At 38.8% G+C, this 16,305-nt stretch overlaps 2 protein-coding genes across 3 annotated transcripts; one reads left to right on the top strand and one right to left on the bottom strand.

Annotated features, from left to right (window-relative positions):
- Nucleotides 1–28: 28 nt before the first annotated feature.
- LOC111873837 (E3 ubiquitin-protein transferase MAEA) lies at nt 29–8,350 on the top strand. Of its 2 annotated transcripts, XM_023868844.2 has the most exons (8): nt 29–339; nt 624–809; nt 2,838–3,081; nt 3,326–3,509; nt 5,308–5,399; nt 7,010–7,160; nt 7,397–7,592; nt 7,933–8,350. In XM_023868844.2, exons 1-8 carry the CDS (start codon nt 301–303, stop codon nt 8,032–8,034), a joined length of 1,194 nt encoding a protein of 397 aa, XP_023724612.1. In that variant the 5' UTR covers nt 29–300; the 3' UTR covers nt 8,035–8,350. The 2 variants fall into 2 exon arrangements, with proteins under 2 accessions (XP_023724612.1, XP_023724613.1); XM_023868845.2 differs by lacking the exons at nt 29–339; nt 624–809 and adding an exon at nt 1,390–2,057.
- A 1,261-nt stretch (nt 8,351–9,611) lies between these two features.
- Nucleotides 9,612–12,447, bottom strand: LOC111873821. The gene is made up of 3 exons (XM_023868807.1): nt 12,372–12,447; nt 10,620–11,482; nt 9,612–10,565 (listed from the first exon to the last, which is right to left on the bottom strand). Exons 1-3 carry the CDS (start codon nt 12,445–12,447, stop codon nt 10,518–10,520), a joined length of 987 nt encoding a protein of 328 aa, XP_023724575.1. The 3' UTR covers nt 9,612–10,517.
- Between the last annotated feature and the right edge of the window lie 3,858 nt (nt 12,448–16,305).

Here is a 16,305-nt window from a genome sequence, read left to right as displayed (position 1 = left end):
ATATGCTTACATTCGGTAGTTTTCGAAGTAGGTCGCTGCAAATAGAGAAAGACTTCATATTCACATAAAATTTTCCGAACGGCTATACCAAGTGACATCTCTAATTCATGATTAGAAGTATAAGCAGAGAATCAATATAAAGTGGGCCCCATATATCTACATCGAACCAAGTCATTGGATCAGCTGAACGATGGACAGTATTTTGTGATGAATGTTGTAAGGTGAAATTAATTGACGTTTCAAAGTGTAGCAGACATTACTGACATTAATTACTTTAGCGTACCAAAACGCTGAACTAGAATGGCAGATGTCAGATCACTAGAGTATCCAACCTTGAAGGTACCACAGCATAAATATTGTTTCTTGCATACAAGGGCATTATGTTCTGTATGTATAGTCTTACCCAAAAAATAGGTCCGGATCGTCCGTATTACGTACATTTCTGTTTAATAAAGTTATAACCAAGTGTTGTATAAAATACTATACATATGTCACAAATGAGTGATTAAATTATTACATAATATTTATATGCATAATTCTTTATAATTGTTTAACTGGTTGGTAATTTTTATTCAAAATTTAGTTGCATGATTGCACAGTATTCATGGTTGGTATTTCAATAGGTTCCATATGAGCTACTGAACAAGAAGTTCAGAGCAGCTCAGAAGCATGTGGACAGAGAAGTATCTCATGTGCAGGCAGCTGCACTAGAACTTGAGCGTGTACTCCATGGGGATGTGGTAGGGGCAAGTGATATTAGCCGCTTACTTGGTGGAATGGTTGAAAAACTACAAGTTCTTAAACGTAAGGTATGTAGAAGTGTTTGATATGTGCATGAAACTGACTTGATAACAGTGAAGAATGTTTATCATTTTATTTTTTGCTCTGTTCATGCATACATATTAGAGTAACTACCTCCATGGAGCTGAATCCTTCTTCAAGAGCCAAATCCCAGCATTTTATGGAACCTGAAGGGTCAATAATGTGTTTACAAGAGCCTGTCACTGACCCCTATCCCAAGCCAGATGAATGCATTCTACATTGTTCTCTTTCATTTAAGGTTCATTATTGTATTGCCCAGCAGGGAGAGTGCAGACATTGTAGCGACTGGCTATGGGATAGATGACTGAGGAGTCAGGGTTCAAGCCCAGTAGGGTCAATAATTTTCTCTTCTTGACAGTGTCCATACTGGCCCTGGGGCCCACCCAGTCTCCTGTCCGATGGGTACAGGGGACTCTTTCCCCAGAGGTAAAGCAGCTGGAGCATGAAGCTAACCACTCACCTCCAACTAGTGCCAAGGTCAAGAAAACATGGATCTGTACATCCACTCCCCCGTATGTCTTCATGGCATAGTGCTTACTTAGTTAGACACAGGGACAACTTTACTTACTTTACTTTTTGTTATATTACCCTCCCATCTGCATCTAGGTGTTCCTGGTAGTCTCCTTCCTTGAGATTTGCCTACCAGAACTTCTCTTCTTTATATTTGTGTTCATATGCCCTACAAATGCGGATTCGGCAGAACAAGAATCACTGATCAAGACTCCTTGACTTCATGAACTGTAAACAGTTTTGAAGAAGTTAATGCTCAGAGTCAAGAGGAAAGATGAATTATTGTCAATGATATAGCCAAGAAGTTGGAAATCAGCCATAGATCTGCGTGTTCCATTGTGCACAACAGCCTTGGGTGTCACAAAATTTGTGCATGGTGGATACAAAACTAGCTTACAGCACAAACAAACATTTGTGGAAACATTAATTCAGTTTTTGTAGAATGCCACGAAGAAGGAAAGGCTTATCCATGACTGATAATCAAAGCTGATTAAATGTGGATGCAACACAATGAACCTGTGCAAACATCAGAGCATGGAGTGGAAACACATCATTGCTGAAGTCAATGCTATTCGGTAGTGTGCCTTCTGCTGGCAGAATGATGTTGATGCCATGTTGCGACATTACTGGGTCCATCCCAAGTCATGATCAGGATTGTGGACAGACATTCAATAGTGCACAGTATTACACTGTGCTTTAGGAGGAGTTGCAGTCTGCTGTTCACAGTAAGTGCAAAGGAATGCTGTCAAAAAGAATTATTTTGCATTATGTTAAAATTATTTTAAAACTGAAATTTGAGCTTCTCGCTCACCCAATGTACAGTCCTCAGATCTTGTTCCATGCAGTTACCATATTTTTGGAGTGCTCAGAAATGTGTTATGTGGATGCCAGTTTGCGAACAATGAAGAGGTCGAGGATGTGATGCAAATGTGTCTTCATGCGCAGCCAAAAACATTCTTTGGAGATGGCATCAAGAAGTTCATGGATCATAGTATTATTATTTTTTTTATTGTTAGTGGGGTGGGACTAAGTCCCTTGTACTGCGGCCACTTCTGGCCTATTGTACCAGCCCCAGATGATAGGTGAGGGTGATTGTGGAGCAATTGGTGGAATGCAGATTGGCAGGGGAAACTGAAGTACTTGGAGAAAACCTGCCGCAACGCCACTTTGTCCACCACAAATCCCACTTGAGCAGACCCGGGATCGAGCCCGGGCCGCCGCGGTGTGAAGCCAGCAGCTAACCACTTGAGCTATGGCGCAGCCAAATGGATCATAGTAACAAATGTGTAGAGAAGCCAGAAAGTTATATTGAAGAATGAATATACATTTATTCTTCTTTACCTTTGGTACAATAAAGAAAAAATATATTACCTGTAACTTTATAATACACCTCGTATGTATGTGAGGAACATGGAGACAATCTTATGTGTTCTGAATTAGTTGTGTTTCAACATTATTTACCTTGTCGCAGATTTTGCAGTACCTTTGACCTGTTCTGATTTAAGGCTGACGAAAGCATCTCTGAGGAACTGGAGGCAGCGTATGTGTGTAAGCGTCGCTTGGAGCACTTGAGGGAACATGCCGGTTCTAATGGGCCTGGTGTTGGTGGTTCCACCACAGGGGCAGTGAATCTCTGGAGGAAGCGTCGACTAGACCGCATGTTGGTGGAATACTTTCTGCGCCGAGGTTACTATGGGGCAGCTACACGCCTTGCTCATCGTTCCGATCTTCGTGACCTCACAAACATTGGTACAGATGATGTGCTGATGGTGAATTTATAAGTATATTAAACCAGCTGCAAAGTTCATTAAGTAATGACAAACTTTATTTATAGTGTTTGTCTTCTGCTATGATTTGTGTTTATCCAGGACTGACTGAATTAAAATAGTGCACTGCAATGAATCGGATTATTCTATAATTCATTTTATAAAATAAATGTGCCATAAGTTTGCCAAGTGCCAACACAGCATTTATATTGTATGGTTTGTTACAGATGTCTTCTTGATTTCCCGTGAGGTTGAGCAATCACTTGCACAACATGAGACCTCTAAGTGCCTTGAATGGTGCTATGATAATCGCTCAAAGCTGCGTAAGTTGAAGTCCACCATGGAGTTCAACTTGCGAATTCAAGAATTTGTTGAGTTGGTGAAAGCAGATAAACGCATGGATGCTGTAAGGTTTGTTAATCCGTAGTATTAATTTCCCCAAAATTTTCTTCCTTGTATTTCTGTAAAAAAAAACTCATTTCCAGAATTAAACTTATAATGAATCTTCAGTGGTCTGAAGCCACTGTTACCATTGTAACTAACAATATACAGTGGAACCTCGCTTAACGAGCACCTCTCATAACGAGTAATTCGCATAACGAGCAAAAGAAATTGTAAAAAAAATGACTTGCTTAACGAGCAACATTTCGCATAACGAGTGACAAGAGGGGAAGTCCCAGATTGTGCACTTGCTACATCAGTCTGTGTTTAGCACTCGTTCTGTTAGCATCTTACAGTCGCTTGTGATCACACATTTTTCCAAACTTTTGTTCAGGCATATTATTTGTGATTTTTTTTTGTGCATAGTTTAATAACCCTTGCAAAAATGTCCCCAAAGAAAAAGCCTCAAAAAGACAGCCATTAGAGAATAAAAATAACCATAGAAATGAAACATAAAATCATTGAAAAGTGAGAACAAGGTGTGAGCGTGGCTGATCTAGCACGCACATACAATCGGTCTACATCAACGATTTGCATGATTTGGAGTTGCATTGTGTTTCACAGCAAGAAGTTGTGGAGGAGAGTTTGTCAGAGGAGGAGGAGGAGGTAACAGCAAAGCAAAAATCTTCTGGCACAATAACAGAAATGCTGAAAGCATGGGAAACTGTTGCATCATACAATGAGAAGCATCACCCTAATAAGGCAGTGGCTATACGCACTACAAATTTATTTAATGATAATGCTATGTCGCATTTTCACCAAATTTTGAAGAGTCGGCAAAGACAAATGTTTCTAGACAGCTTTCTAGTAAAAAAGAATTAGATATGTATCATAAATAATAAACTAATTATTTTGATTTTTTTTTTTCTGCAAATCGAATTCGCATTCCAGGTTGGTTCATTCCGCATAGAAGAAAACAATGTATATATAATTTTCTTTGAATAAACGTTACACATTAAATTTTTTTAGTATTTTTTTCGGCATGGAACACATTATCGTATTTTACATTAATTTATATGGGAAAAATTGTTTCACATTACGAGTAAGATTCTGGAACGAATTATGCTCATTAAGTGAGGTTCCACTGTATATTTAAGCCACTGTTGCTATGGTAATCAAGTTTACATTTTTAAACCACTCTCATCATGGTAACCAAAATTATGAATTTGAGGCAGTATCACTGTTAAGGTTATTTAAGCTACTGACACTGTATTGTGGTCATGGGTCTTTCAGGGCCCAAAATCAAGAATAACCATGCTGGCAAAGCCAGCAGCATATCACCAGACCAGACCAACAAAGGTCATATATTACTGTTACCATAGTAACCATTAAGATGGATATCTGAAAGCTTACTGCACAGTAGAGACATGTTATCATAAGAAGTGAAACTGTCAAAGTGTGAATTTCCAAATTTGAAATTTTGAAGACCGGGTTGGTGTTTATCCATTTATAAAATAGGCAGGCATCTATAGTTATCCTTGCGAACCTAATATACCGATACTCTTGAAAAAAATATTGCAATGATATTTTCTTTTGGTCCAGTAAAGAACTGACCTGCATTGTGCCATAATATCTGCCCATTTTCTGTCTAACTTTTCAGCAGATTTTTTTTTTTTTTTTTTGGCATCACAACTGTTTTGTGCAGACCACAACAAAGTTTATGAAGATCTATGTTCCATGGTAACTTGGCATCTGGAATTTGTGAAGCCCTGCTCCTATTGTCACAAAAATTAGGAGTGAATGATTATCCACCAGTTACTTTTTACAGGCATGCCAGAAAGTATTTCACCATCTTTGAAGATGAACAACTGCAAGATGTCCAACACTGTATGGCTCTGCTAGCGTTCCCTACAAATACAGGTATCTCATTCTCTCAGCAGCTAGTAACATCATAAAGGTAAAGTTGTCCCTTTGCTTAATTAGCACTGTCCCATGAAATGTATTGAGGAGTGGTGGTATAGCTCCATTCTCAACCTCAGCACTAGATGGGGATGAGGGGTAAGCTTCACGCTCCTGTCGTTTACCCCTGGGGAAAGAACCCCAAGTACCCATTGGATAGGAGGCTGGGTGGGCCCAAGAGCCAGTCTGGATGCTATGGAGAATGGCTTCTGAGGATTGAACCCTAGCTGTCCAGCCTGTAGCCCATCGTTATACCAGCTGAGCTATCATAGCTCCTCAGCTCATAACATCATTGAGAACTTATCTAATAGATGTTTGATAAGTATTTGTTTTGTGGTTACATGTCAAGCATACCAAATTTGAAGACTTACCATGGCCTGCTGTATAAGATGATGGGTTCTTCATTGAAAATAGCCCTAAAATTAACTGTCTGTTATGTATCGGGAAGTAACAATGAAAACATATAAGAATTACAGTCAGCTTTCTTTCATTTTGTTCATTATGTAAGGTAGATTTCTTCTGTTCATTTACAAATATCATTATAATTAATAAATGTGTAGTAATTTCTCTTAGTAAATTATTGTGTGATTTATACATTGAAAAATATGGCAGTTAAGGAAGTCTGCATTGAAAAGAAAGATGAATTGTAGTGTCACATATGAGGGGTTCTGCATTGGATAATTGGATTTATTCGCACTTCTGTTACAATTACAATCAACTATAACAGCTTAATGAATGACTGTCTATAAGAGTCACTCCATTCCTTACTGGACTTCTTCTCTTCCACTGTGACTTTGCTCTGATTTACAAATCGGTCACTTCTTCAGCTTCCATTGTCCACTGGTTAACACTCCACAGCAGAACACTCGACTTATCATGAATTCTCTTATGACTGAATCATTGCCCTCCCTTATGAATGCTGAATGATTGAAATCTCCTGAACCGAACTAACTTCCAGGCAAACCAAATATGTCACCATGTTTTACAGTTCCTCTGTAATTCTGTTGCCGCGGAAACGTGTGTTACCGAGCTGTTCGCTAGCATTGGACTTCTGAATCTGTTCATTGCTGTGAGAATGCGTTTGGAGAGCCATTGGCTAGCAATGGACTTCACCTATGGCTCCACTATTCCGGCCTTCAGGGTCATGTCACAGTAGGTTATCTAACAATGGTGTATGAACTGCAGCTGTATTTAGCACTGAATGTGAGAGAATGGTTGAGAATAATCATGCAAATCTTGGTTGGGATGGTCAGTGTCTTGACCAGGATCTGAAAGGAACAAATTTCAAATACGTTAGAAGCAGTACTGCTTAAGCAACACTTTGCAGTAAGTTACCATATATTGCTGGACTGATATTCTGATGCAGAGGGGGAGGCCAGATTGTCATATTTTAGATGATGAACTACAGTGTAAACATTTTAATGAACTGTATATTAAAATCAGATGTACAATATTGCCAACATAAACTGTTTATAATAGAATTTCATCTCTGAACAAAAGTGGAGTATGCTCATGTGTATGTTGTGAAAGCAGTGAAGGAATGTCTTGTCATTCATCATCTCATCTGACAGAACTGTCGCCATACAAAGAACTGCTGGATGACAGCCGCTGGGAGCGTCTGATAGAACAGTTTCGCCAAGACAATTATCGCCTGTTTCAACTTGCCTCGCAGTCTGTCTTCACTGTTGCTCTTCAGGCTGGTCTTTCAGCTTTGAAGACACCATATCCTTTTACCATACAAACAAAAAGCTAGAAATAAAATTTCAGTCTATTAGCTGTTTAAATAAATGCACTCTCCAATGTCTCCATTAACTCACCTGTGGCCAATAGGTGACTCTTATTTTGGAAACCCTGATCATATTATATTCCTGATTATTTCATAATTTTGTTCCCTCTTCATAAATTCTGTTCTTCACGTAATGATCCATTGTGTGGAAATATTCCTTAACAGTTTTCACTCAGTGTTACAGCAATTCTCGTGACAGCCGCAACCCAAGCTGTCCAGTGTGTCAGGATTCTTTCAATGAGCTTGCACAGCCACTGCCATTTGCTCACTGTTCGCAGTCGAGGCTGGTGTGTGCTATCTCAGGCCTCCCTCTCAATGAACACAACCTACCAATGATGCTGCCTAACGGATATGTATATGGGGAACAGGTACGATTTAATGCAACAAAAATGGAAAGGTGTGCTCCAAGTGAGTGCATATCTTTTCTGAGTGTGTACCTTGTTATTTGCATGTTCATTAATGGCATTTGCATTTTCTTTTGTAGTTAATTTGGCTTAGAGATATTACAGTGCAAATACAGGTAGTTAAGAAATTGGTGGAATCCTTTATGAAAATCAACAGTAATATTTGACATTTTCCATGCCTAGCTACATGCCCGCATGATAGAATTCTTAATTTCACCAACTTTTCTTGTATTTGTTCCTTAATGTTGTGTATTATTCTGCTTTTCAAAAACAGGCAAGTTATCTCCAGTTCTCATTGTTTCAGGCACTGGAGCAGATGGCTCTTGAGAACAATGGTCAGGTCATTTGCCCCAAAACAAAGGAGATTTATCCATTCAAGAAACTTGAGAAGGTGTTTGTTATGTAAATATTGTACAAGTTACCAGTCATACAAAGTTCCAGAAGGACATTGTATTTTCTTCCACAGTCATCTTTTCTGAATGACACATATATCTTTAAGTGCTGCTGATATATTTTTGACACTTTCACATGTGTTTAGTATCTACATCCGACTGTAAAGGAAAAATTTGACTTTATGCCATTTATAATTAAATATAATAAAAAAATTCTTAGTTTAAATATTACATGTATTGTATCATACTGTAGATTATATATTAGATGATGTATATTAACACTGGATGTCCAGACATTTTGTTGTGAAAATATATTTTGATGAAGTGCAATGAGATAATGTATTTCTCTTGATGTATAAAGTTAAACCTGGATTTAACAGAAACGTCTTAGTATCACAACATCCCTGTATGCTGAGGGTGTGAAGTATAGACTAATATAAGAATTCTGAGATTTGAAGTCCTCACAGTGGTGAACATGAAGATTATAGTCTTCTGGAGTGACATCGTGCCGTTTGGTAGACAGGTACCAACACTCCTGGGATGTGATGCCATGTGCCTGTCAGCACATTCCTCTGAAACATTTGTATCTACCTACCAAATCCCAGTGTCACATATGAGACCATAATCTTAAGAAATCATCTCTACAAGGCTTCAAGATTCTCACAGCAGTTGTTATGAAGAGTTCTGTCTTCAGGGATATAACACATGTAGTCCACTGAAAGTCAAACATTTGGAGGAACATGTCACCTCCATCTTCAGTGTCGAAGAATAAGCTAAGCAAGAAACCACCCTGCCACTTGCTTTCATGCTGGTTTCTTGCTTGGCTTATTCTTCAACCCTGAAGATGGGTTCACTCTCAACACCCTACATGGCATTATATCTCAGAAGACGGAACTTTTCATCTCTAAAAAAGTGCAAAGGTTATATGGCAACAAGTAGATAATTGTAATGAACTGGAAAGGATGTAAAGTGGAGTGTGGCCTATTTTAACCCTTTACAAGGCAAAATTATAATACAGTATTTTAAAAATTAGTTCTTAAATCCCAGAATACACATGCATTACAAAGATTAGTCACGCAGAATTACTGGGTTTTTGGGCTTTCTCCATCGTCCGGAAATCTAGGTAATGGAGGTAACGGTTTCGGAAACTGGATCTGTTTCCATCTTCAGGTGAGAAAGGAAGACACCTACTCAGTTGGGCCCCTTAGAAAGAGCTAATCTCAATCACTGGACCATTGCCAGAACCCTTTAGAATTTAAAGGTCAGTCAGTTAATGACATTTACGGAAACAATTCCTGTTCTGAGAATCAAGCGAACCACACAAACTTGGGAGGTGAAATATTGAGTTATTTAACATTAAATCAAACAATACACACAGTTATTGCTTCCTTATAAAGGGTTAAGGTACTACTCCAGGCCTCCCAAATTTGAAAGGGTACCAGTCACTTAACCACGAGTTTTTGGCCAGGAAAATGGTACAAGAAACATAAAGACTTTTAAGTTCCATCACTGACCATGTAAATACAAGTGATGACACATTATGCAAGTCACCAAGTTAGTGTAAATGTGGCAAATATGTTCTAGAAACAAATAATGAGATACTCTAATTTATTAATAAAAAGACATTTCTAAGAAATCATAATAGTCATACAGTTATGCTTAAACATGCATGTTAATGCTAAATATTTCATGCATATTTTTTTTTAACAATTTCAGTATACCTGAATAATTCTTCATGTACATCCAAACTCTTTGATTATAACTTACACAGTTTAAGCATGCAAATCACTTTCACAGTATTCCAAAAAAATAACTGCATGAAATAGCCATTCCAGTCTTATTTCATATTAGACCTAAATCCTACAGTGCTTTCAAAAACCACCTTATAAACATTAACCTAAGTTACTGTATTCATTAACAAAGTACTTGTACTGACTGTCTCGCCTACATTTCAATGCACATTGGATATCCAAATCTACATGACCTGTACACATTTACAAATGATTGCAACTGAACTCATTGTAAATAAAAGCATTCAGAAACTATAATATATATATTAAAACACTGAATTACATAAATGACTCCAGAATACAGCATAGCAGTTCTGAACAAGGGTCACATGTACACCCTAGTTTTAGCTGCACTGAAACCCCTAGTTATATAAAAAGGGGGTTATACTAAGACTACAAAAAGAAGTCCAATGGGCATAGTTAATAACATTCAATGCATCCCTCTCTCTGCTATTAATTTATTTTTACTGGTTATTTTATGACACTTCAGTATCTGATGAATGAATGAATGTATAAGGGGTGGGCCTTCTCGGCCCTTGCACCGTGACCTACAGTCATTTCAGTATCTAGATTGTACAGTATTGAATTGTAGGATGACTGATGAATAATGGACTGAAAGTGATGAAAAAGGAAGCAGTCATAACTGTACCAAGGCATTGTCCCAGCATTTACATGGTAGAACTAAGGAAAACTACAAAAAACTTGAGTCATAATGGCCACTGTCTCAACCAAGATTCAAACCGAGTAACTGCCAAGTACAAGTAATCTAGAGCAGTGTTTCCCAACCACTGGGCCTGAGTAACTGCCAAGTACAAGTAATCTAGAGCAGTGTTTCCCAACCACTGGGCCTGAGTAACTGCCAAGTACAAGTAATCTAGAGCAGTGTTTCCCAACCACTGGGCCTGAGTAACTGCCAAGTACAAGTAATCTAGAGCAGTGTTTCCCAACCACTGGGCCTGAGTAACTGCCAAGTACAAGTAATCTAGAGCAGTGTTTCCCAACCACTGGGCCTGAGTAACTGCCAAGTACAAGTAATCTAGAGCAGTGTTTCCCAACCACTGGGCCTGAGTAACTGCCAAGTACAAGTAATCTAGAGCAGTGTTTCCCAACCACTGGGCCTGAGTAACTGCCAAGTACAAGTAATCTAGAGCAGTGTTTCCCAACCACTGGGCCTGAGTAACTGCCAAGTACAAGTAATCTAGAGCAGTGTTTCCCAACCACTGGGCCTGAGTAACTGCCAAGTACAAGTAATCTAGAGCAGTGTTTCCCAACCACTGGGCCTGAGTAACTGCCAAGTACAAGTAATCTAGAGCAGTGTTTCCCAACCACTGGGCCTGAGTAACTGCCAAGTACAAGTAATCTAGAGCAGTGTTTCCCAACCACTGGGCCTGAGTAACTGCCAAGTACAAGTAATCTAGAGCAGTGTTTCCCAACCACTGGGCCTGAGTAACTGCCAAGTACAAGTAATCTAGAGCAGTGTTTCCCAACCACTGGGCCTGAGTAACTGCCAAGTACAAGTAATCTAGAGCAGTGTTTCCCAACCACTGGGCCTGAGTAACTGCCAAGTACAAGTAATCTAGAGCAGTGTTTCCCAACCACTGGGCCTGAGTAACTGCCAAGTACAAGTAATCTAGAGCAGTGTTTCCCAACCACTGGGCCACTTGGCCCTCATCTTATAGAACCAAAAATGTGAGAACCACTGGTCTAGATCATTATTAGTAGCAATGGGTGTCAGTACCAACATTCCTGTCAACAGAATGGTTAGGTAACTGGAAAAGAATACAAGGAGGTAACCTGAAGTGTGAAGCACAATAGCTTGAGGAAGATGTGAAGGGGATCAATCCATGGTACTTGATGTTGTTGCTATGCCTAAATACTAATAATGAAGGTATAAAAGCAGAGTAGAGGTAAAACTCCACATATTCTTAACCTTTTCTTCACATTCTAGTTGCTTATTCCCTTGAAAAAGAGTTCCACTGTAAGTGTAGGATAGAAGACTGGGTTGGCCCAGTTGGGGTGGATGTGATGGGCCCCTACTGAATACTGGACCCTGGTTCTCTCCAGTTCATAGCCAGTCATTTTTGAGGTAAACCAGCTAGTTAGTATACTTGGTAGGTATTACAAATGTTGAGGATACCTTTCAGTTCCAGTGTCCATGGGTAAAGTGGAACAGTTAAAATAATATCTTTAGAAAATGTTCTTGGCATGTGTAAAAATTCATTATATATACCAAGAAGGGGAATTCATTTTTCAACTGCATTAACATGAAAAGATTTTAAAATGATGAGGCTGCATATCTAAAACTGTTTGCATAGCATGCAATCATTTGTAAATGTGGCTGTCACTCTTACTTAAATTTAGCACTTGTATATCTGACAGCCCTGAGCAGAATTTGATGCAACATGCAGTACACTACCTATCAGAAACTTAGAGAAGTATTGTCTTAGCTCACCGGACTTGTATTTCAAAGACAAACAGCCATTGCTGCACTATAATACACTCTAATGTACAAAACTGCGTGGTAGAACTTCATCTAAAACATCTTTCAAGGCATGACATACCCTGAGTAGGCAATCTAACAAAAGAAAGAAGTTGTGTGTTCAACGAGATCTCCAGTATGGTGACTTTGATTCCCATTGTGTGTTGAAAATATAATTTAGTAATTTTCTAATAATAATAAAACACTGTACACCACTGTCTGATGACATTCCCTCAAAGCTGTTTTAGACACAGTTCTGTTGTACTTATATATAGTCTGCATGTTTAATGGTCCTTCATATTATATGACTAAAATTCAAATAACCAAAAACAGGCAGAAATAAACAGTAGTTTGTCTCCCAATGTCTGTTCTTGTTCACTTTGCTGAATTTCAAATTTTCTCTCTATTTAACCCCTTCAGTGGTGATTTAATATTTGATTCATGTTCCTATACATACAACATACAATGCTACTGCATCCACAAAGCTTGACAAATGATTCCAGATGGTACTGCCATCTTCTGAGTAGCATTAAGAATTACATGCAAAAACCATCACACAGCCTGGAAAAACATTAGGATGTAACAAACACTGTATAGCACTGAGCACAGAAGTTTTCCAGGAGATACTGATGGGATGAGAGGACAAATTGTGGAAAAGGTCCTGGAATACCACTGAAAGGTTTAAATACATTTTATACATGTTAAATCCACAGCCATCTTTTTGATTGCTAGGAAGTAATTTCCAGCTCAGTTCTCACAAGAATGTTATACAGAGAAGGGAGAAGCCCCCACACCGACCCTTTCAATCAGCTGGAAATATACTTCCTACCATACATTCATGGGAAGCACAGTGCATGTATTTACCATATTCCAGTCTAATTATATGAAATAACTAAATGTAAATGAGTATAAATTGAAAGTAAAGTAACCAAATGTATTAAGTTGACTCTTCAATTTCATTATCATCTGAACTGCATGCATCCTAAATACTTCAAAGTCACAATGTTACAAAATGTTAGAAAGTATTTTATAAATACAGAAACAAACTCAAAATGAGATTCTTCTGAATTATGACACTGTGTAGTTTCATAGGTGGTATCTGAAGATGGAGGCATCAAGTTCCTTTGAAATGCTGCTATCCTCTATGAACCTTCATGATGTTACACCTGTAACACCACAACCTTAATTTTCACTACTATGAAAACCTCAAATCTCAACCCAAAAGCAAACTTTTAGAGAATATGTTATGATTATCTGTTTACAATCCTATGTACAAGTCTGTACAATACATTAACCATATTACTACCCAGCCCAGTGCTGGCTATTTAGAAATTTGTATACAGGCCTTTATGCTCAAGATATGAAGTAGATAGCCTTGAAAATCAATCATTCTGGATGACAGTGCTAGCTTTTAACAGATGCACATTTCTGAAGTTTGGCCAACACACCATAGAACAACCTGTATATTGACAAATCCTACAGTCTTAGCCAGGAGGATGTAGACCATATAAGTACATGCTTTTCAAGTGGATACCGATTTTCTGGCCCATCCAGTTAACAAAGGTTATGAAATATGACCCTCAAAGTGAAAAGTGTGTTCATTTCTGGAATAAAAGAAAGTACAAAATTTATCCTATGATTTTAGTACATATCTGCACCATGTTCCAAACACCTTTCCAAAGACTGTCATTTAGTGATTTCTTTCTTAATTTCTACACAAAGTGCAATATTTTCCAGTAATTCACACCAAACTCCAAACAGATAATCTGTTATTTAAAAAAGATGTTCCCTAACAGATATAACCCATCAAGGAAACGGCCAGCATGGGTGCAGCATAATTCAGGCACAAAAATCTGACATTATTAAGCCTCTCCTGACCTACATGGTCAAAAACATTATGTAAAATTGTTATTCCCAGTTTCAACAATCGAAAGTGTTTCAGTTTTCATCCAGTCTCCTAATGATGTCTGTTGGAGCACTAACATATCTCTAGATGCTCTGCAAAACTGTATGTCACAGGTGTATTTCAGTTATGTACTATATACTGTTTGTGAAACAATAATGTAAAATTGGGGGTCAGGAGGGGGCTATGCCTATTCTTCAGATTGCTCTCTACATATTACTAAGTTTATTACAAGGAAATATGTGATTATATATAAAGTGAATACAAACCAGTATAAATATTGTACAAAGGCAAATTGAAAAGTCTTTACCCCTATTTTTTTTCAGCCAAAATATTAGTGTGATTGAGTAACCAGGTTATACATTCCATGCAACAGGGTATGCTTGGACCGGCTCAGCATTAACTCTCAGCTGCTACGTGGCACTGCGCAGCTGTCAGTCAGCGAAGATGGCTGGTGTGCTCAACACATCCACGTCATATGAGCAGCGAAGTGTTATTCGTTTTCTATAGAGCAAGGGACAAACGCCCATCGAGATCCATAGGGAAAGACAGCCGACATATGAGGACAAATATCTTGCTTTGAAAAGTGTGTGGTGGTGGTGCTGTGAGTTCACTAATGGCCAGAAAGACCTTAATGACAATGAGCGGTCAGGGTGGCCTCACACCTCGCTCACACCAGACAACATTGCCTGCGTGGATACGATGGCGAAAGCAGATCAGCGTGTGCACCTGAAGGTCATTTCCAAGGAGCCTGGCATTTCGTATGGCAGTGTTTACAGTATCATTCGCGATTCCTTGGGGTATCGCAAGGTTTCATGTCAGTGGGTGCCTCAGCTGTTGGATGATCTGAACAAGGCCAAGAGAATGATGACATCACTGCAACATTTGCAGCGTTACTCCGGGAAGGGCGAAAGTTTCCTGTATCTCATTGTCACCAAAGATGAAACGTGGGTATTGCATTTCACTCCAGAATCCAAGCAGCAGAGCATGGTGTGGAAACATCCTGGTTCGCCCATCACAAAGAAATTCTGCAGAATGCTATCCATCGGGAAGTTGATGGTCACGGTCTTCTGGGATCGCCGAGGACCACTCCTGCTGGATTTCATGCCACGAGGTGCCACCATCAACGTGGACAGCTATTGTGACACACTCGCACATCTGCGAGCTGTCATCAGGAAAAAGCGCCCGGGGATTCTCATGGATGATGTGGTTCTCCACCATGTAGGCCTCATGTGGCAAACAGGACCGCCTCCCGACTTCAGCCATTTGGATGGGAGATTATGGAGCATGCACCGTATAGTCCAGACCTCATCCCCAGTGATTACCATGTATTCAGTCCACTGAAGAAGTTCCTGGCAGGCCAGAGGTTCATTTCCAAAGACGTGAAAACCGCTGTTCAGCAGTTCAGCAATGGTTCCGCGCTCAATTGGCCAAATTCTACAACAGCAGCATCTTCAAACTAGTGGTGCGATGGGACAAATGCCTGAACCGAGGTGGTGACTATGTGGAAAAATAGTCAAAGGTACTTAGAACACTGCCTGTATTTTGATTTCCTTGTATGTGTATTATCGTGGCCGAAAAAAATTGGGGCAAAGACTTTTCGATTTGCCCTTGTATCTTACAATTATTGTTTCCTTAGCCCCAGTGTAAGTACAAATTACAACTGCAATATAGCAATGTCATTTCCACTAATGAAATGATATAAAGTACAACTCACACTTTTGTGTACAGCCAAAACTTCTACAATTGAATACAATCAAGCCTCCATTTAATGTTCCTTATTTTCTGCAGTTCCCTCATTCAATGTTGAATTTCAATTATCCAAAATTTATAACTTAAATCTTAAATTTCCTCCATTTAAGATTTTCCTTGTTTCAGTGTTCAAATCCACTGCCCCCTCCAAAAAAATGTTTAACAGGAGCTTCACTGTATTTAAAAAGAGCTAGCTTAAAAAACACAACTCTATATTATTGTATATACATTTTCCTACATGGTATATCTGTCAGTAGAAAGTTCATGATTAATGAGTGTTACAATATTTAGTTTCTTATGTGTTCCCTGGAAATTGAGCAGTTAACCAGACTCTAACATCAGGTATCTTTGAATTAATATA

Source organism: Cryptotermes secundus, unplaced genomic scaffold (genome assembly GCF_002891405.2).
Source record: "Cryptotermes secundus unplaced genomic scaffold, Csec_1.0 scaffold215, whole genome shotgun sequence".
NCBI lineage: Eukaryota > Metazoa > Arthropoda > Insecta > Blattodea > Kalotermitidae > Cryptotermes > Cryptotermes secundus.
This window is presented reverse-complemented; position numbering and strand designations above follow the sequence as displayed.

What these genes read in the sequence shown, in the direction of transcription:
- LOC111873837 (XM_023868844.2), top strand. Translation starts at nt 301, where the DNA reads ATGGCAGATGTCAGATCACTAGAGTATCCAACCTTGAAG. An exon ending in TCGTGACCTCACAAACATTG is followed by an intron (nt 3,082 to 3,325) that starts GTACAGATGATG and finishes GGTTTGTTACAG; the next exon opens with ATGTCTTCTTGATTTCCCGT. An exon ending in AAACGCATGGATGCTGTAAG is followed by an intron (nt 3,510 to 5,307) that starts GTTTGTTAATCC and finishes TACTTTTTACAG; the next exon opens with GCATGCCAGAAAGTATTTCA.
- LOC111873821 (XM_023868807.1), bottom strand. Translation starts at nt 12,447, where the DNA reads ATGGGAATCAAAGTCACCATACTGGAGATCTCGTTGAACACACAACTT. An exon ending in TGTTAGATTGCCTACTCAGG is followed by an intron (nt 11,483 to 12,371) that starts GTATGTCATGCC and finishes TGGTTCTATAAG; the next exon opens with ATGAGGGCCAAGTGGCCCAG. An exon ending in CTGCTCTAGATTACTTGTAC is followed by an intron (nt 10,566 to 10,619) that starts TTGGCAGTTACT and finishes GATTACTTGTAC; the next exon opens with TTGGCAGTTACTCGGTTTGA.